At 41.0% G+C, this 21160-nt stretch overlaps 1 protein-coding gene across 1 annotated transcript; it reads right to left on the bottom strand.

The window, feature by feature from the left end:
* Window positions 1-1449: 1449 nt before the first annotated feature.
* Window positions 1450-14591, bottom strand: GDF10 (growth differentiation factor 10). The gene is made up of 3 exons (XM_050899199.1): window positions 14199-14591; window positions 7709-8616; window positions 1450-1642 (listed from the first exon to the last, which is right to left on the bottom strand). Exons 1-3 carry the CDS (start codon window positions 14494-14496, stop codon window positions 1451-1453), a joined length of 1398 nt encoding a protein of 465 aa, XP_050755156.1. The 5' UTR covers window positions 14497-14591; the 3' UTR covers window position 1450.
* Window positions 14592-21160: the final 6569 nt, after the last annotated feature.

Raw genomic sequence — 21160 nt, 5'->3', positions numbered from 1 at the left:
ACTGTATCCCATTTTCATGTTCACTGTTAGAAAAGAAAGTTAATGAATGTTCTGGAAAGAGTTCAGAAAAGAGCTGTGAGAAATTGTTTTGAGGCTTAGAATAAGAAATCAAAGTATCTATTTAAATCTTAGCCAAAATGTAATTTGACCCTGCTCTATATACTAAAAATACACAGTGGAAGTATTTTGGATAATAGATAAAAGGGATCTAATAAAATAGGTTACAGTAAGATCCAGTGAACTGAAGCTAAAGCTCAGCAAATTCAGACTAGGATTAAGCCACTGCATATGAACAAAGAGCACTAACTTTTGGAACAACTACTTGTAGTCCAGTAGAGATATTCTATCACATGAAATCTTTAAAGCCAAATTTATGCATGTTTTTCAAAGATATTCCCAAGCTCAAAACAGAAGTTCCATAATGCATGATGCAGAAACTACTGAGCAAGGTTCTTTGATCTGTGCTATGCAGGAGGTCCGTCTACATGATCATAGTATTCCCTTCTGTCTTTAATCTATTGAGGTGCATTATGACAAGCTTAACATGTATTTACATATTTCCATCTAATTAACAGAATGTAACAGAGTGCATTTATAGAAAGACAATTCAAGTATTTTTAGATACTACTGTACCTTTAATTTATTAGCTTTTGTTAAAAGCATGTAACAATCTAGAGGATATAAAGTATAATTTACAAAAATATAAATCTTGGTTATTTTATTTTTAGTATTTCAACATATTACTATATAGTATGTGTTACTCAGAGAACATGTTTAACAACCTGAAATTATCCAGCAAACCAAAAGTGTGGGATATTACATGTGTCTTTTGTAGAACAAATTATATATTAGGGAAGGGTAACCAAAAATGGCTATATTAATATACTGTTTATATGAAAGCTTATGCAGTGCACTATACTTGCATCCTGAAGAAAATACACATTTTAAGCCCTTTATTACAGCATTTTTCAGTATAAATATGCAGATTAAGAGTATGAGTGTTTTAGGCAAAAAGTTTTGATTTGTGTACAAAAGTGATATTCTAAAATAAGCCTGCCTTTGCAAGTTCACTTCCCATCTTCTTGGTTAACTGAAGAGATAAAATAGTCAGAAAAATAGCATATAAAAACATATTTTAGTCCTTTGATTATGGAAAACTTTACACTTAAATTTCTCTCTAAACACCAGGTATCTTGGCTAGGTGGGTTAGGAAGATACTTGTAAAAGTACTGAATTCCTGGAAGATGAATATGAAAGACAAATGACGACAGTAAGACATATCCTTCCAGGTGAGCATGTGTATCATTTTAGCCTCTCCGCATGCTTTCTGTAGAGGAATTGTAGGCTTGCATTCATTCATCAACACAAGTGGATTCATTTCCCATTTACAACTTTCCCAGTGTAGTTGGGCAGGATGCGTGGGTCTCGTTAAAGACGTGTTTGTATGAACTTATCGGCAGGCGCAAGTTTCAACTGACATATTGGGATATACCTTTAAAACAACATTTTTGTTCTCATCTAAGAACAGGACACTGAGTGAGCTCATTTTGTCAGGAACGCAGCAGGGTTCTGGGATGCCGGGAATGATTCCTACTGCTTTTACGATGCTCTGGATTGTAGCATGATTTGATGGCCGGACAATCTGGAACAGAGAAGGAAATAGTTATCGGTTCATTTATGAGCAGTCACTTTCCCAGATGGACTTGGAAAATGACAACAATTATGTTTTTTTATTTCTCAAAAAAGTGAATATATGTGATTGAGTCACAGGGCCATGCAGCATAGTCAGTCCCTCACAGCTTTCCTGCGCAGGGTGTATCCAACAGGTATTTTGTGTTTCTTATGCTGCCTTCATAAATACCAGAGGAGGGCACTGGTGACACAGCCAGCAGTCAGTAGCCTGAAGAAAGAATGTCCCTGACTGCACCTACCAGATGCTGGAGGCAGGCATGCAGGAGAAGAGGACTAAGGTGGGGCACACTTCTCAGTCATAAGATGCTATCTTTTGTTTTCTTAAAGTCTTGTCTGACTTGGAAAATTGGCTACTGTAAGTGTTTCCAAAATAACTATCCTTATGTTCCAGTAGTATTTCTCTTCATGTACGCTAACCTGGAATCAGTTACTTTTTCCTGGAGTAATTACTCTCTTTTAAAAGAGCAGAGCGCTCCAGAAGTAGTGTCCACAGGGGGGAGTTAGTCTAGAATAGTCAACCAACCTGACAGAGCCTTTCTGATCATAACCCCATGACAAACAAGTACCTCATACCTGTAGTCTTGTCTGCTTCCCTCTGCCTTCCTCACCAGGCTTTCCCTGCCCCGAGCTAGCCTCAAAGTGGGAGAAGAAAACAAAAGGCTGGGAGGGCAGGAAAGTATGAAGTGAGGTTTCACAGCAGCTTTACACCTATATACTGTTCGGGGTACTGAGCCACGATTTTATTTCTACTATTGATTTTTGGATGCAGTATACAACACAAGGAAAAATATTTGAGAAAGGGAGGGAGCCATTAGGCATAACAGCAGTAAGAATAAGAAAAGGAAAAAGTTAAAATATGTAAATAGTATACTGTTTAGTAGTTACATTTAACTTCTTTTTTTAGCCTTTATTCACAAGCTACACTTGACCCTTGTAGTCTGAGCAACTGAATAGTACTAAACAGTTTTCATCACTTCTGTTGCTTGAGGTACATACAGTCAAGCAGAGGTTTACTGGTGATGGAATGACAGCCTTTCTTTGTCATTGCCTCAGCATAGCATGAGCATGTGCTCCAGTTACATGAGGCAGTAGTATGACATGCAACCCACCACTGAGGCTGAAGCTTCAGTGACTCCTGTTCAGTTGTCATGCTTGAATACTGTCCCACCAAATGAGTACAGTAACAGTAGGAAAATTGTGTTAGTCATATCAGGCTTTTTGCTAGTTTCACAAGTTTTCTGCACAGATCTTGTATATGTGGCACATGAAATCTTTCATCACTACTGGTACATAACTGTATATTGGGTGGAAAATGACATCTGTGGGACAACAAATAGGGACTTCGTGCGCCTCCATATGGAAGCAGATACTTCAAGTGAGAAGAATTAGTCTCCTATATCTTCTCTATTTTTCGAATAATAATTGAGTGTATGCAAAACATGATTTTTCATTTCAACATGAAAAGTTATGTAGTCCATGGGTATAACAAAGGAGCTATTTTTTAGGATAATTCAGTTTTGATACATTTGCTTTGAGTGTAATATATCAGCAAATCAGATCCAAACCTTAATTGCTATTAAGGCTTTCAGATGTTCCTTAACTAAAGTGACCTCATTTGAGCCATTACAAGGAGGAACTGTGAAATCTGTCCTTGATCCTTTGGGGCTTCAAGACAGTATCCCTATGGCCAAGTCTCAACAAGTGACCAATCCTGGAAAGTGCCTTTCTGTAATTAGCATGTGTTGGCATAATTAGCAACAGCTTGCTCTCTCATGCCACCCTTCATCTTTAGATTTCAAAGCTGTCCACAGACAAGCAGCAGTGAATTAGTCTCACAGCTGCTATGTGAAGTAGAAATAAGCTTCTACCCACATTGGCCATGTCAGCAAATCTGGACAGCAGGAGAGAGACAGAAGTAGCTTTTGTGTGTTTAAGCAACTGCAGAGTTTAGAAATTCAAAGAACTAGAGCTTCTAGAATCAAGTTCTTACTTTAACCTTTATGAAAAAACTCCTGAAGTGTTCCTAGCACCTTATTATTTCATATTGTTATTTGAAACAGTCCCAGATCCTAATGTGCTACTGAAACAGAATTTGTTGATGCCCTGTAGCGGATAGCCATCATTGCCCTCAGTGCCAGTTACTGACTTACAGGATTCCTGGGTATGAACCCGCAGAAGATCCTACTAGGATCTTCTCCAGCTGTGCAGTCTCTAATATCTGCAAGGAACAAACAGATGTGAGCAAAGTCTAGCGTGAACAGCTGTCTACCAAGACAACAGCACTAATTAGGTTTCTAATGCCTGCAAGTGTATATACTATGCACAAAAATGCTTATAGAGAAAAATGCTTATTATGGACTATTACTCTGTACAGAATCTGGCTGCCTGAGCCCTACATCCACAGCAGAGCCAGACAGCACACCCATCCCACATCCAGCCAGGCTCCGAATTTTCCAGCCCTTCTGGAAACCTGGCACGAGTGTTCAGTGATCATGGGCTAGGCTTCACATTAGCCTTTGTACCGATGTGCTAAAGTGGAAAGCTTGAAATAATGAGTTGAATGCCCAGTAGTGATGGTACTGGGGAAGTGCTAATGTTTTAAATGCTGGCTACTAAGTTATACACAGCAGGCCAGGTTCTGCTCTTACTTAACCTCTAGGACAATCCTAGCTCAGGAACACTTTGGGCCTCAAAAAATAGAAGGATGGTGATGTAGCCAAAAAGCAATTGAACAGCAGGTTTGAAATACTTTAGACCCTCTCCTTCTGCCTGGCTTACACCCCTTTTAAAGTCTGTTTTATCAGGAATTTGCCCCTCAACCCCCTCCCCCCCCCCCCCCATCTTAATAAGCGATACTTCTTAGCTTCAGGAAAGTTTTGTTTTCAGCTTTGAATTCAACTCTCAGAATGAAACTCATGTACTGATACAAGGATGAAATCAAGAGAATACTAATTACTGTAGACCAGGGAAAGGACATGTTCCCACCTACTTCTACCACACGTAGGACTAGCATTTATTTGGCAAATGCGGCAGTGGAGCCAGCCATTATTAACCATATAAGCTAGTCTTCCCGCTGACAATTCAGGGAATAAGAACTTCAGCAGTAAGGTAGGTGAACTTGCTATGACAACATTTGTACCAGATGATACAAATCTGATATCATGATACAAATGATACCATTTGTTTTGTATCGAGATCAAGAATTGCAGTTACTAAAGTAGATGTGCAGAGTGATGTACCAATACTTTAAAAAAAATAATCATACAATGTGATGATTCTCAGCATGCCAGATATATAATTCTATCTCCACAGTTCTAAAAGAGTACCTTGGAAATAAGGTATCTGTTGTCCAACACAGGTTGACTGTGTAGACCATCTTCATGAATAGCCCTAATCTGGCCTTTGATTTAGGAGTGCCAAGATCATATGCATGCTTTCCTGACTTAGGGTATATATGCAAGAACAAAAGCTATTTCTCCCTCCATAATATTTAGCAATTCTTGTGCTCTGACCTGAAGCTTCTTTCATGCTGATGTCCTAGTTATCTCTGTTCATTTGGAAACAGTCATTTAAAAAAGTTACAACTATGAATCTGCCTCTATTTTTTTTCCCCTCTTAAAAATATGAAGCTAACAAAAAGTAGACCTCTTCCAAATCAAACCCAATCAAAGAGTGTGTCAAACCAAAAGTCCCCAAATCAGTGTATCTGTGATTTAGTTTTAAATTTCTCTGTTTGTTTTTTTTGTTTGTTTTGGGGTTTTTGGCACCAAGATGCTAGTGCAGCCACATTAATTTATCTAGAAAACAAGTATCAAAAATGAGAACTGAAGTAAGTGTTTTTGATTTACGAGGGAATCTTTATTATATAGCAAGTAATATTTCTAGATAAGACATTAAATAAGTCAGCAATATAAGCTTATTTAACTATTCCAGCTAGAAACGGATCCACTCTCCTTTTGTTCTGTCAGCTTCTGTGTCATGCTGTTTTGCTCACAAGAAGCCAGGTGTGTTAAATGTATCTTCTTTTTTTTTTTTTTTTTTTTTTTGCTTTGGTATGTATGAACGGTGCATTAGACTGTGGGTCTATGGCAGAGGATCCATGGTCCCAGGCTGTGTTTTGTTTTGGATAAGTTAAATGGTGATTGTGTTGCATGATCTCTTTATACTACAACAACAAAGTGAAGTTGTATGTGAGCCTTGTGCAAGCTTTAATTTTTACCAGACCATGTGTCAATTTATGTATACATGGTTCAGCATTGGCCAGCTACACAAGAACATGTGGTCAGATTTTAACACCCTACCGTGATGTCTGGATTTCCACTGTTCCTGGACTTAAACTAGCCTGCATATCTACTCTTCCTGAAATCATACTACTTATTTCAACAAAACCATACATCAATCTCCCTGTATGTAAGATAGAGCAGATTCCTGTCTCAGAGCTTTGAAATTCTGTGCTGTAAAACACTATCTATTATTTATGTGCTGAGTGACTGTCCTGGTTTCGGCTAGGACAGAGTTAATTTTCTTCCTAGTAGCTGGTATAGTGCAGTGTTTTGGATTTAGTAGGAAAATAATATTGATAACACACTGATGTTTTTAGTTGTTGCTAAGTAGTGTTTATACTAAGTCAAGGGTTTTTCAGCTTCTTGTGGCCAGCCAGCAAGAAGGCTGGAGGGGCACAAGAAGTTGGGAGGGGACACAGCCAGGACAGCTGACCCAAACTGACCAAAGAGCTATTCTATACCATATGACATCATGCCCAGTATATAAACTGGGGGAGTTGGCTGGGAGGGGTGGATTGCTGCTCGGGCATCGGTTGGCAAGTGGTGAGCAATTGCATTGTGCATCACTTGCTTTGTATAGTCTAATTCTTTTAGTATTACTATTGTCATATTATTATCATTATTTTTCATTCTTTTCTGTCCTATTAAACTGTCTTTATCTCAACCCACGAGGTTTTTTTTTTCCGATTCTCTCCCCCATCCCACTGGGTGGGGGGGAGTGAGCGAGCAGCTGCGTGGTGCTTAGTGCCAGCTGGGGTTAAACCACGACAGTGACCACATGCAAAAATGTCAGTAGAATAAATAATCAGGCCGTTTGTAGGTAGAATTGCAAAATAATTACAGTTTCTAAACATGCAGGCTATGCAGTGCTTCAAATCCTCCCCTCCCCCATTACTTGAAAGCCCTATAAAATGCCGATAATTCTCTCGCTACATAAGATTGCCAAAATTTCTACTTCTTGCCAAAGAGCAAGTGAGTGGGAGTGGGCCAAAGAGAAATTCCATTGGAGCAGGAGTTCATGTTTGCCTCTCTATTAGCAATTTTCACACTGCTTCTATAGGAGGAATTCAGAACGCTAGCTTTAGAGTGTTACAGACAGCTATGTGCCATTTCCAGCCACATAAGGTAAATCAACTTTTTTGTTCCAGCAGGATTATCTTAATTTTAAGAATTTAGTAAATTAAAAAAGCACCAGAGAATTTTGAGACACAAATATCAGCTTAACTAGCATTCTTATTTTCCAAGTGACAAGCAGTTTCTTAAAATTAAAAATACCTCAGTGTCACTAGTTTGCATTTTTCTCCTAAGGTATTACCAGTGGAATTCAGAAATACTCTGATACAGTAGCTTGTTTTATTATTAGCATATAATACTTTATACTTCTGCTACCACAACAGAGTAGTTTGATGATGTAGTGTGTGTAACCATATTTTAATAAGCTGCATAAGTCTTTGTGTTATGGTTTGAAGATAGAAGATGAGAAATTGTAAGATAAACCTGAGACATTTTTCTTATTCTTCAGATTACATGTAAAGATAACTTGGAATCTTTTTGCAACTCTGATGAATAAGTTGATGGAAACGATATTGCTTAAATTATTTAGGCTGAACAAGGCAACAGAACACAGTGAAAAAGGTAAAAATCTAAAGGAAAATCTAACTAAAGAGGTAGTTGTGTAGGCAGAACAGTAGATCTACTGCTTGCAAGCTGACAACAACAACAAGGCATACTACCTTGGGCATTGGAAATTCACATGCCCCAGCACAGTAGTAGGCATCAAATGATTTGGGAGATATGATCCATTCATTCCAGCCAATATCAGCAAAGTCAACTTTCATGTATCTTCTTGAACAAATCCTTGGCTCATTCCATTGTTTTCGCCTTGCTTTCTTCATTGTTTTCTCATCGAAATTTAGCACCTGAGACTTTATAAGTGTTTCTGTATTTTCTTGCCCTTTTCTCCTTCGGTCTTTGCGTGAAGCTTTTGGTTTCAAGGACTTGTAGGCATTCTCCCATATGTCATGTTTATTGTATTTGTTGCTGTTATAATCTACTTCTGGCAACTCATTGTTCTGAATAGAGCTAGAGAGGTACGTATCCCTCCTCACTCGGGTATCAGTAGAAGCATTAGGGGATACATTTGGGTCCCCATCGTTGGAAGGGAATGGATCATAACGTTGTAGGGTGACTGCCACACTGTTAGGTTCAGAGATTGCAAGATCATTGGCATAAACTAGTATATAGGGTAAATGACTGATGACCTGTTCAGGGAAGTCCTGGTGTTTCTCCCCAGAATCAAGCTCAGCGCAGAGAATGAGCTCTCCAGCCCGTTTTGATTCTTTTATGATGTGTGAAATGTCCTTTGCATGCCAAGCCCCTCGCCTTTGAAGAAACACGGTGATGTTCCCTTTCACTAGTCCATAGGCAGAATTCTGGTGAATGCTTTGGAAAATGAGGTTGAGCTGCAGGATAGGAGGCTGGTGAAGGAGTCGGCAGGATGAGTTCTTAGACCGCTTACAAAACACTTCCCGGTGCCGAGGGCGTTTGTCAGCATAGAAGTGAAAAGTGGCAGCAAGGATCATCTCTGAATCCTGCATGGATGTCAGATTGAAGCAGTACAAGGGCTTCTGGGCGAAGAATTCTGCAAGAGAGCAAGGAAAACATGGATAAATATCTGAGACCAATAATAGTAGTCAAGCCCTTATTCCCATATAAGTGGATTAGCAAATTTGGCTTTTCACTTACCCACTTCAAATCATTTAGTATAGTGAGCTTGTCACTTCAGCTTAAAACTATGGTGAATAAGAGGAGGAAAAAACCCTAACAATATTTAATAGCAATGTTACAATAACATCGGGACTGTCCAACACACTGGGCACCTTCTGTATACATGAGGGATAAAACTCTTCCCAGAGATTTTCAGTTTCAGACTGCCTTTTATTCCAGGCAGGCAAGAAAAGCAATCCTTGCTTCTATTTCATTTATAACAAAGTCAAGCTCAGAGAAGCTATCAAATTTGCCCATAGCAGAGCTCAGAACGGTACCTTACTCAGTATACTAGCTGAAAACCAGGTTTACATCTAATATTCAAGATGGTCTCATCTAAAGCTGACTGCAAAGATTCCTGAAAGATCTCTGGGTGCTAACTCTGTGGGCAACAGCATATGAAGTTCATCATCCATAAACAGCGCACGAGACATTTCACATGGGGGCTGGAAGTAAGCAGTGCGACATGTTTTGGGGGCCGTTACTTTTATGAGCAATCCTCCTTTCCAGTATACATCATGTAGGAGCTTTGTTTAAAGCACTGTGAAACCTACTTGGTTTCTAAGACTTGTGTTTTGATCTGCTTGAAGTTAGTGACAACTACTGTTGAATAGGAGCTGACTTAAAATTCAAACTCCATTTGATATAGCTTCTTTTTAGCTAGTGGAACAATTTGTGCTCAGGTTACATCTCTACCCTCCTCTCAAGGAAGATGAGCAATTTTACACTAATAACTGTTTACACCATGTTTATTTAAACAGCAGAAACCTGTCTTAGTGTGTTAAAATGTAATCCCAGAATCAAAAGACCATGCCTTCACAGTCTCTCATTGTGAAATGTTGTGCTTTTTTTTCAAAAGACCATGCCTTCACAGTCTCTCATTGTGAAATGTTGTGCTTTTTTTTCACTAGCTCAAGAGTGTATGGGACAGTGGTGGCAGAACCAAGAAGTGATTTCTGTTCTCCCAAGAGCAGACTTAGAATGCATCAAAGAACTACAGTGGGTAAATTTGCATCTTTAGTTAACCCAAGTGGACAAACCCTCTGGCAGCCCTTTTTGACATACCTGGAAATTCTCTGGCAGCAGGGAGAAAAAAACCCAAAACCAAACAAAAAACAACAAACCCAACAGCCAGTCTTCCCAGAAACACTTAGGTTTCTTTTTCAATGCACTGTGGATGATAAGCCACAGAAGTGTCAGCAACAACAGAAAGGCAGTACTGTTAACTGCCACTTGTCAGAATGTTCTTCCTTTTAAGCACAGTTTCATTTGAAAGATGGAAATTAATAGTGCTACATCTCACTAAATTGGTGCTTGCTGTCTTCCAGTTCATGCTGGATAGAACCATCGTTTTGGACTAAACCACAGCAGGTTAGGATGTTCAGTAATCCCAGGCCCACATAGTCTGAAAGTATAAATGTTCAAGTATGCAACTTCCATCTACACCATCTGTATTTTTTTCCGATGCAGTGAAGTGGAACAGCTTGTACTGGTGCCCACGTAATGGTTTCATAGGTGGCAGAGAGGCTAACAAAAACAGTATTCTGTGATGAGAACCCATTTGCTTCTGTCAGTTCAGGATAGGATTCCTATCAGTAAACTTTTAATCAACACTAGTCTTATGCACAGGTGCTCATACTATGAAAAAACTTAAGAGTGTAGATTCTATTGAAGTCCTTGAAACACAGAAATTCACAAGGCTACTAGCCTATTTTTCAGACCAAGGAAGAGAATAATCGTTGTACTTCCTTTAGAACACCAGGCTGTTATTAATGTTTGTTCCTTTCAGAAGGCACATTTTTAAAAAAAGAAGTCTATCCACTGCCTCTCCCCACTTGAGCTGTGTACAGTTGAAATTTTTAATGGTTTTTTTTGGTAGTAGAATGCTCCTAGCACCATCAGTTCCATAGATATGACTATGAAGCATACGCATCGCTGGAATAAAGGTGTTTCAAACACCAGAGTCCCCGGATTTCAGATTGGAAGGTAACTTGTAATGATAGCTCAGAGAAAGGGAGTTTTAATTCATCTAAATTAATTCTGCATTCTAGAGTGAAACAAATGCTTCAAAAGTCAAAATTCTTTGTAGAACAGAATAAGAATCTGTGAATCTGCAGCTACTGACAAGCCAGAAGCCTGGAAGTACAGGCTTTTTAGGAATTGAGGAGATGAGTTTTGGATGGAGCATAGTCATATTTATCATATTGCATCAGATTGCTCAGGCTTTTACGAACCTGTCAGTCAAGCATTGTTACATATTCCAGGTCTGCTCTGAGTTGAACTGTCCTAGCTGTATACATTAAAGCTGTTAATATTTTACTGATTATATCTACCTCTGATCGCTGTAGATAGCTTCAAGTTAGGAAAACAGGCAAGATGTGTGGAGGATACACACAAGAGATTGGTAGAGGAAAAAAAAGGCAAGTGGCCAAGGAAAGAAAATATTAGCCTTTAGTATGTAATCCACATAGGAGAATGTTGCATTGCAGTAAATGAAGACTAGCAAAACAGATTTACATGATATTTCTGATAACACATTTGTGAGAGAGAAATATTCAGAGAACCTCATTTAAAATATTTTAAGCTATGAAATTATGTTAAAGCAAGGCTCTAGAGGCCAGAATTACAGTTCCCTGGGTAATCTTGATTTGGTTTTCTTGCACATATGCATTATGATATAGTCTTAATTAAATGGCTGCTGTTTTCTACTATTCACGAAGGCCTTTGCTTTGTTTAGCACAGAGGATGGATGGTCTTCAGGGAATGAGCCTGAGCTGCAAGATTCAGTATCTGGGGAAGTTTCATGGCTTAGGCAGCAGATTGCTGCCATGAAGACTAATTCCCCCCAATCTCAGTAACCTACGTGAAGTTGGACAATAACTTAATATTTCACATTTGGTCAAAAACCACTTATGACTTAACTGTGTAACTAACTTCAGTCAATTGGTGCTGTTTTCTAAAGCTACAAGTTCCCTGAAAACTGGAAAGCACCTAAAGAAAAAAAGAACTTGAGAAATTAGTTCGTAGACTGTCTCTCAGCTCCTTCTCAGAGAAACAATGAACTCTTGTGAACACACTTAGAGGTGAGCTGAGAGGAGGTGATCAGATGTTTGTGAAGCACTCTTCCTGAAGTGATATGTACTGTGAGAGGAACATGAAGAAGTTGTATCTGGAGCATGTGCAAATAGCACATGCATATATATATAGCAAGTGCCTCACATTGAATATGGAGAAATATTACATAGTCAATAACCCAGTCAACACCATCTATACCCTGCAAGGGATATGTAGGAGGGCGATACAACTGTGTAGTTGAGGAGACCTCAATAATGCATATGACAAAGGAGCAAACTAAGTCCGGACTGACATTTTGCAGCTGTGGAGCCCTCATCTTGACAACTGTAACTCATACTGATGCTTGAGTGTCCCCTAACAAACAGCTTTAAGCTGCAGCATAGGAACAGAAGGTTACAGATTTTCTGAAAGGTACATGCTTTAAAAAAAAAAAGTAGTAAATCCATTGCTTGGGATAATGAAAAGGAAATTATTGTAGGTGTAGTCTGTTTTGCCTATCTCAATAGGATCAGAATTATCATCTGTATTTTATAAAGAACGGACATTCCACATGTTTTGTTAGAAAAATATGCCAATTTCTTCTTTCAGAAGAAAACAGTAGAATTTCTTGGAGGAGATAAAGAAAAACATACTGCCAGATAAGGTTCTTCTCCCCTTCCTCACCTTGTGTCATTCTGTGGTTCATTTCAGATTGTTCATCACTAGGTTGATGAATTACAAAGAAATACAATTTATTGTCATAACAAAGGAACATTGCAGAGGAGCTTCTGCTTTCATGCCATGTTACTGGGGAGAGATGGGATCCAGTAAAGAAGGTACACAGATGGGACACGGGAGACAGGAGTTTTGGACATAGGTGTGCTGTATTTCCATTGCATGGAAAGGCAAGTTACTTCCAGGCATCTCTGCCTTGGTTTCATGATCTGACAGATGAGCAAAATAATATTGATTTGTAATTGGTCAGTACAGTCTATCCGTGGGTAGAAAATGCTGCTATTCTAGTGTTTTAAACCAGAATTTGAACCACTTAGATACAAGTAACTTGTTCAGCAGATTAACTGAAAAATGAAGAAAAAGAATATAGTGCAATTCTTGCATTCTTCCCAAATCACTCTTGTGGTCCAGGCCCTTACTTGGGTATCGGCTGCTCAGTTCACAGAAAAATAAGGGATAGCAGGAAGTCATGGACTAACCATCCACAGTGGAAGTTCCTTCCTAACCCCTATTAGTTAGCAGCTGCTAGCTAATGATCTAGAGCATGATAATTTAGTTCTCTCCTAAATGTCTGCAATTGCTTTACATCCTAACTCCTGTATTTCTAGACATTTTCATTGGCCACTTGCCCTTCCATGGGATCTCCTCCTCCTTGAATATGATTACTTTTTAATGTTACATTTGACATAGGATAGAAATTAAGTTGGGGTGCACTAGAGAATATGAATTATTGTGCAATATTACAGTAACCATTCCCTAAAATGCTGTATGCTGCATTGTATTCTATACGTGAGACTTAAATGTAGGAGAAATAGCTTGAAACTCACAAAAGCAAATTTTGAATTCATCTATCAGATATGCCCATAAAAAATGAATATTTCTGGCAGTGTAACCAAAATTATATTCTAGAAACTGATATAGTTCTTATTTTAAGAGCTACGATCTTAGTTATAGTCTGTAAGAGTAAACCAAAGAAGGAAGACATTTTCCAGAAAAGATAGTTTGGATTTCCTTGGAAGAGGATGACAAATTTGAAGAGTATTAACTCTGCCAACCTCCTCTTTATTATTTTGAAGTGAGACTGGGATAATGAAAGTATCGTTTTGACACAGTATATATGCTCTTCCACCCTCATAATCAAGCCAAGTAAAGCTGGGGAGAGGGAGGTCAGACATCTGACTTCTCAGGTTTAAGCAGTGCAACGAATTTAAGATCCCGAGCAGTATTAGGCGGTCCCGTAGGCGGCACTCTTCCTAACAGAAACTTGTGAGCCTGCGAGTAGAGCCGGAGAGGACCTGCGGCTGGAGCACTCGCTACTAGTTTTATGCTCCAAGTACCTCTGAAAAGATCTTTCGACCCAGAGCGATGTGCACTGGGAACAGCGCTTATTTTGCCAATGGTCTGCATCCGCGGCAACGGAGGCTTTCTGAAGGGAGATACCTCGCTGCAGATACTCTCGGGGGAGGGAAGGGAGCCGGGGGAGGTGGGAAGCCGACGGCAGAGCGGAGGGGAGACACCGTGTCCGTGTAGTTAGCGAGGGTCCCCCCAGTATTCACCCAGCGTGACACCCCCCGCAGTCACTGACAACCTCGGCGCAAACCCGTCACTTTAAAGCGAAAGAGGAGCGAGGGGGCTCCGGCGGTGCCCCCCGCGCCCGGCCCGTCTTACCCGGCCTGGCTTTGAAGCTGCGGACCGTGTTGCCGTCGCCGGGCCGGCTCCCTTCCCGGTTGTACTTCTCGTAGAGCTTAAGCATGTGGACAGCTACCATGTCCTGAGCGATGCTGCCCAGCGCAGGGGGCGGTGAAGAGCCCCCGCGGGGGTCGCGGCCGGGGGAGGACGACTCCCGGGCGGCCGGCGGCTGGACGGGGCAGGCGGGCTGGCTGCCGGCGCCCTCCCCCGCAGGCGAGCGGCAGCCCCCAGGGCCCAGGGCCCACAGCAGGAGGCAGCAGGTCAGGCGGCCGGCCATCGGCGGGGATGCTGCGGGGCGACCGGGCGCGGAGCGGCGGCAGCTCGGTCGCTGCCTGCGTCTGGGTCTCCCGGTTGGCCCTGCCGCACCGGGGCGAGGGGGCGGCGGAGCCGGGGAGGGAGGAGGGATGGTGGGGGCGGCCCCCCGCTCCGCCGCCGCCGCCGATGCCGCCTCCGCCGGGCCAATCCCCGGGCCCGGGGCTGAGGAGCTGCGGCCCGGGGGCGGTGGAGCGCGGCTACAGCGGGGAGCGGGGGCAGCGCTAGGGGTCCGGCTGCGGGGGAAACTCGCGGGAGGGGACGCTGCATTCCTCTAACGTGGGGCTTCCCCGCTCTTTAAAGCGTAGCGGGGAAAGGATCTAAATTAATTAGCGCACAGCCGCTGATTGGAGACACATGTCACCGCCGCCGCTGTGGCAGCGAGCGCTGCGGCAGGACGGCACCTTGGCTGCCTGCGCCAGCGCGGGGGGGGGCGGGTTGAAAATAATTTCTAAAAGATAGAAGCAAATAGATAACAAGCGGGCAGGCAGGCGGTGGGAAAGGACGGGAGAGTGGGTGCATGGCAGGGACAGCATGAGAAGGAAAGGGTGTGCACATATGTGCAGAAAGAAGTGGAAGGGTCATTTCTGTTTCGATCGGCGGAGCTGACAGTGCTGTCTTGGAAAGGCAGCGCTCTAAATAGTGTTTGTTTCAAGGATCCCGGAGAAAAGAGAAGTCCCCGGTGGGTCCACACTCTGGAAGACCCAGTGTGAGATAGCCAAGAGTGCAACAAGGGTCACTGATAATTCCAAGCAGATACTTAAATAGTAGGGGTTAAAGGGGCTGTGCATGGGTAAACTTTCTTCATTGGGCTATTTCTATGTGTGATCTGAAGGAGGAGAATACTGGCGTGAATTTCTGAAGGATTTACATGGCTTAGGTCGGAGGGGGTTGATTTAAAAGTGAATGGTGCATGTTGCGCTTATTCATCATGTGACACAGGTAGTTCTGAATCATAGTTTATAGTCACCCAGCGGGTATAAATGCTGCTATAATGAATAGCAGTTTTAAAGACAACCTATAAGGAGAGTGGTATATTTTAAGGGAATTTGTTCATTCTGCCTTCTTTTTTAAAGCTTGTCCTCCAGTAGCCAAGACAGTTACTTTTCTTGGAGAGTATACAATGCAATAATTGAAAAATTGTTGGAAAAAGCTACTGTTGCTGTGTATAACACAACTCTTTTGTGATTTTTTAACCTTGGAGTGTCAAATCTGAGCAGATACTATTGAAAGCCTCTGAACCACAAGTTTGTAGTTTTTGGATCATGGCAAAGAAAGGTTTGATTCATTTTTAAAATTAGCACCAGGCCACATTGCTCTGTGCCCCTTGAATGTATGAAACGAACAATTTGCAAATACAAATTTGCCCAAATGTACGTTGCTAAAGTATGAAACCTCCTATTAATTAATCTTTGCTTATAAATAAGCCAAACCATCCTTTGATGCTTTTTTTTTTTTTTCTCCATGGTAGCATGCTCATGACCTCCACTGGGGGTGTGAGCGAACCTTTTGTTGTTTGTGGTTTTTGTCTGTACTGTTTCTATACAATCAAGGTCCTGTGAAAAGGAGGAAGAGGCAGCAGGAGGTAGGAACAAGCTGGGCTATTTTGGACCAATGTCCCATTAAAATGTTCTCTCTCTCCTTAACTCACTCCAAACTCCTATTCAGGCATACACTTTGTATCAGTCTTTAACCTGCACTAAAACCTGTAGGACACTGATACTTTGACATTGTTGGGAAAGAATTAAAGAATCAACCAGGGATGGCTAATATTTCTTGCCTTATTTTATTGCAGAACAGCAGGAATTCAAAGTCTTTAAAGCTCTGGTACTTTGACTCTTTTATGCAGCTGAGATGATGAAATAAAAATGTGTTTGGTAAAGGAATTCAAATTAGCACTGGGTCACATAATTCCCCTGTTCTGAATATGGCCAATCAATGGCATCTCTAAGGCATCTAGAGGCAAGAGCTATGCAATTTCTGCTCATGCAGAATAATATTCCTAGCGTGGAAATTTCTGCTAATTAAAGCTCTTGCCAAGTAGAGTCTTTTTTTTTCTTCTTAAATAGCTCAAGTCAAAGCATTGCAAGCCAGGACTTGGAGAAAGTCTCCCTATAGTTAGAGCAAGGCATTCAAGATTTTAAACTGCAGATCTAAGCTTCCTGCTAAAATCATTGTGATATAAATAGTGTTACACACCCTTAATAACAGCGTATATATGAAAAAGAAAAAAAACAAATAATGTTTTCTTATGGAATTAGAGACATCTATACAAAGGAACTATTGTGACCTGTGCTTGTGTTTTGTTGTAGAACATAATGTAGGAAATACGTAGGAAATATGTAAGAGGGGATATAGGGCACCAGGAGTAGTATCTGTTCTTTTTGTTCTACAGTAAAATAACTTATTAACAACCTTTAGGGTTAGATCTATCTATAGTAAGATAATTTTGCCTGACTCTTTATTTTTAATAATAAAGTCAGTAGCAGGGATAATGAAGGTTAAAACTCCAGGGAAGTTAATGAAACATAAATTATTACTGAATTTGGGCTTCAGTCCAAATTTCTGGTTATTACTTATTGTAGGACAGCTCATTCATTTTTCACTCACAAAAATACCATGCTAGGTATAATGCTACACAATTAGCTAGGATCATACAGGACCATTCCTTAAGTATATAACTTATTAATTAGAAATTAACTGAATGAAATGCAGTGGGCTGCAGGTTCTCATAGTAACTGATAGCAGAACTCTAAAAACTCTTTTCACATTCTGTCCAAAATCACATGGTGTGACAAGAATGATATATGGTCAGTAAAAAAGGCTTTTGTGTTTTGTTCAGTTTTCCTGAACAATAGTGAAATTATCTTAATGCCCAAAAAAGAACAAAGAGTCATAGTGGTGTTTAGGTGTTAGAGCAAGCAGAATGCTCAGAGCTGATCCAAAGCCCTGGAAGGCTCTTCATGTTGAGAGAAGAGTTTGGGCATATCAGGCAGTGCCTATTGTTGGCAGGGAAAGCTTTGCCTCTTGAGAAGCAGCACTCACTGTCCCAGTCCATCCCATCAGCTCAAGAACAAGCTCTCACCTTGGATTTCCATTCTGGATCCACACTCTGTCATATTCGAATCTGTGGCAAGAATAGACTTTCCCCCTGCTGGGCTCCCCATCCTTCATCTTTAGTGACAAAAGTTTATTTTGTCTGTCTTGCTAAGAAGCAACAATTGCCTCTATTCGCATCCTACCACACTATCAATGGTGCATAATTACAGAAAGTAAGGAACTAGGAACCAAGATGCACAGACTCAGTTCAATTTAGCATAATTTGTCCCACCCTACTGTAGATGTCCAAAACTGTTCATACGGTCTGTGCTCTAGGGGTGTCTGTTGCTTTTCACTGGCTATAAGAGAAGTCTATATCAGCTAGCTGAGATGTGCAGAAGATGAACTTCACTCTAAGGGGGTGGTTGTGTGAGGTAGAGAGCACCTTCCTCTTCCATTAGTTTCACTGGCATATGATAACACATGCACTATTCAGCCTCAGGATTACTGTTTTGCAAGACTGGGTTTAACTTTAGTTTCTCTTTACACAATTGGCATGTAACAGGTATTGGCATATTAATCCCTTATCCCCATCAGTAATGAGAATGTCATGAGTATCTGTTGCTTTTCCAGTTTTATCTCACTGAGAGTTCAGGATTTGTTCTTCCATATTTGAAGACTTTCAAAACATGTGTTTATGACAGGTCTGTCTATTTGGAGCCAGAGACTTGTGTTTCTGCCTTGAGGTCCACCATTTATGCTTGTAATGAGGATGGCATAGACAATTATCAGACAAGCATCTCCCCTTCTGTTGCTACCCAGAAGCTGCCAGCCTCTACTGGAGGATTTTCTCCATGCATAGGTTACTAAGTGTAAAGAAGTCAGCTGGTATTAGCAGAAGTAGTAATTCTGTGATGTTACTAGGCACTGGCCTGAAATAAAGACCATGTTTTATTTTATTTTTTTTACCGCAGGCACTTTCAACTTTTCAGTCACCCATGCACCACCACATAGAGTCATTTAGGAAGAAAAAAGGCTAGATATTTTTTCCCATTAAGAAAGGGAAGCAAACTTTTCCAGTGGAAATTCCAGTGGTAACTCATATTTGTTGAAAACTCGGTTCATCCAGGTTGGTAACGCTGCCTTGGAACTCACCTGAACTGCAGTAGCTCCTGTCATTGTTTGAGAGATGTCTCCTTACTGTGAGAGCATGCATCACAAGTGCCTGGCCATTGCACTTCCTGGGATACATCCCCTTTTCTTCCGTGGGAAAGGGAAGCTACAGACCATGCAGGAGAATGAGAGCACAAGGCAATCAAACCACTCAGATTGTGGCTGAAGCAAAAGTAGACGGCTTTAGGGAGGAAAGGGGGTATGTGTGTGTTTAAATCCAATTTCCTGTTCAAAAGCAATTTTAAGGAAATATTTCAAGCAGCCCTAGGCACCAGTGTTTAAGTTCCAGCCAGCAACCTATAGGGCTTTGAATTCCCCCTCCTTTTACTCAGTTTGTTTCCTAGGCAGCAAAGACTCTTACTGAGGTCAGTGTTAGATACAAGTTCAGAGCTCAGCCTGATGCACTTAACAGGCAAGATGGATACCTGCTGAGCAACAGTTGCCAGTGTAAACACTAGTGCTTTTCAAGAGAACAAGTGGGAATGGGAGATAGGTTTGACAGGGTTGGTGAGCCTGCAGCGTACCATTATATACCTTACATCAGTGCTAAGATGGCCAGCTGTAATATGCATCTTCAGACTCCTGTTTACAAGTGGAATTTGAAGGCTGTGGCAAGAGGGTGGGGGAAAGGCAGCAGCAGCTGGGAACCATCCACGACCACAGCTGGTTTTGCAAAGATCTTCTTGCAAATTGGGTTGGGATCTCTCCAGGATTTTCTTGGTCTGAGTAATGCTGCAGACGAGAGGAGGATGTATTGTGCTGATAGTACAGAAAGGTTTCTGCACATGGTGGACTAGATTAGACAAATACTGGGGTAGTATTTTAGAAGCGTGATGAGCAGCTGCTGACCAGTAGGTGGCAAGCGTGCCCCTAAGTCAAGGCTAACCCATTGCTGTCTTGTTGTGTATGGGACACTGTCGTGCCCTTAGGGTGACAGTTGGGATCACTTATGATCCTGTAGCATTTTCCCAGGGAGCAGCTCTGTCAGGTAGCCTCAGTGTTTCGAGCTGGCATATTCATAGCCTTCTAAGCCTTATGATAGCTTTGGCTGACCTCCCGCACAGTGCTTGTGGGAGAACCTGGCCCAGTGAGGTACGCTTGGTGCTCACAGCTCTCCCCCGAGCTATAACAGCTGTATTAAGGATCCATGCTTTCTTAATTGCAAGTGATAGAGAACTCACAACAAGAATTATATCTTCATTAATATTTAAGATTTACATGTTATTTTTATTTCAAATTTTTGGGTTTTGTTTCCCTTGCAGATTTGAATACAACTCTTTTTTTCTTTGAACTGCACTATGGTTTCTCTGCAAGAATAAGTGGTTCTCATGCTCTTCCCAGAAGAGGCAGCACTGCAGTAATGAGTAAAGGCAACTATGAATATACTAAAGCCTGACTCAGATCAGTGGTGTCTCTTCCATAGATGTAATTGGATGTTGGTTTAGGTTCAGAGTGTATTAAGTACTGTGAGATGGAAGATGCTGCAGATATTTAAGCAGAGGTGATCCTGCCCTGAGGTAAGGTGAAGAATGAAATGATCTCCTGGAGAGCTTTAGTTCCTAAAAATGCTGTAGTTCTATTAATGGAGAGGATGATAATTTATACTAGTGAAAAAAAATTAATACTAAATATGGCAGATACGCTAGGGCATTTCCTCCCTGTAAAAACTTATCAAGCATCTGTGTTTGACCCAGATACACTAAATCTATATTGCATCTTAAGGTTCTCTTAGTCTGTATGAGATGCAGGAGCATTTTCTTACCTAGGTCTATTTGTCATCTTTCTGGAGTACGTGCTCTTTGTTCCACCATCAGAGACATGAGAGTGTGTGGTCTTACTATTGTAATTGTCTGGATCCATGGTGACATCCTTCCCTCAATCCTGCAAATACTGCAAAATACATACTTTTAGATGCATTCTTTCCCTGAGCAAGTTCTGAATGTGAAGGTGACTTCTTCAGGATAGATGAAAGCAAAGAGATTGAGAGGTTTTGACAGGTTTCCAAGCATACTTTTTTTTTTTTTTAAATTAAACTTCTACATGTAGTTCCAGGCAAAAGAGTAAATGCATGTACATGTTATTTTGACCATGATTCCATATCCCTCTTGGATTTTTTTTGTAGTAGATCAGAATGCTTTTAGGAGTACAGGATCCTTTTGTGGCTTTGCTCTGAATCAGTGGTAATTATATAGTGGCCATGATGGTCAGAGTCAAGGCAAGATTTGAGAGTAGAGGTAATATTTTGTATTAGATAACTAGCATAGGGAGGCTGGAAGTTCTTCTGAATTTTCCAGCCATACTTGTTGGTCTAATGAGAGCTATTGCCTCTGTCTGCCTTGTTTCTGAATCATGAAGCCTCTTCTCTTGTGTAAGCATTTACCTTCCTCTTCAGGCATTTCAACAATTCAGCAGAATTT

Source organism: Gymnogyps californianus, chromosome 6, assembly GCF_018139145.2.
Source record: "Gymnogyps californianus isolate 813 chromosome 6, ASM1813914v2, whole genome shotgun sequence".
Lineage (NCBI taxonomy): Eukaryota > Metazoa > Chordata > Aves > Accipitriformes > Cathartidae > Gymnogyps > Gymnogyps californianus.
Note: the sequence above shows the minus strand (reverse complement) of the source record. Positions and strands in the feature narration are given on the sequence as shown.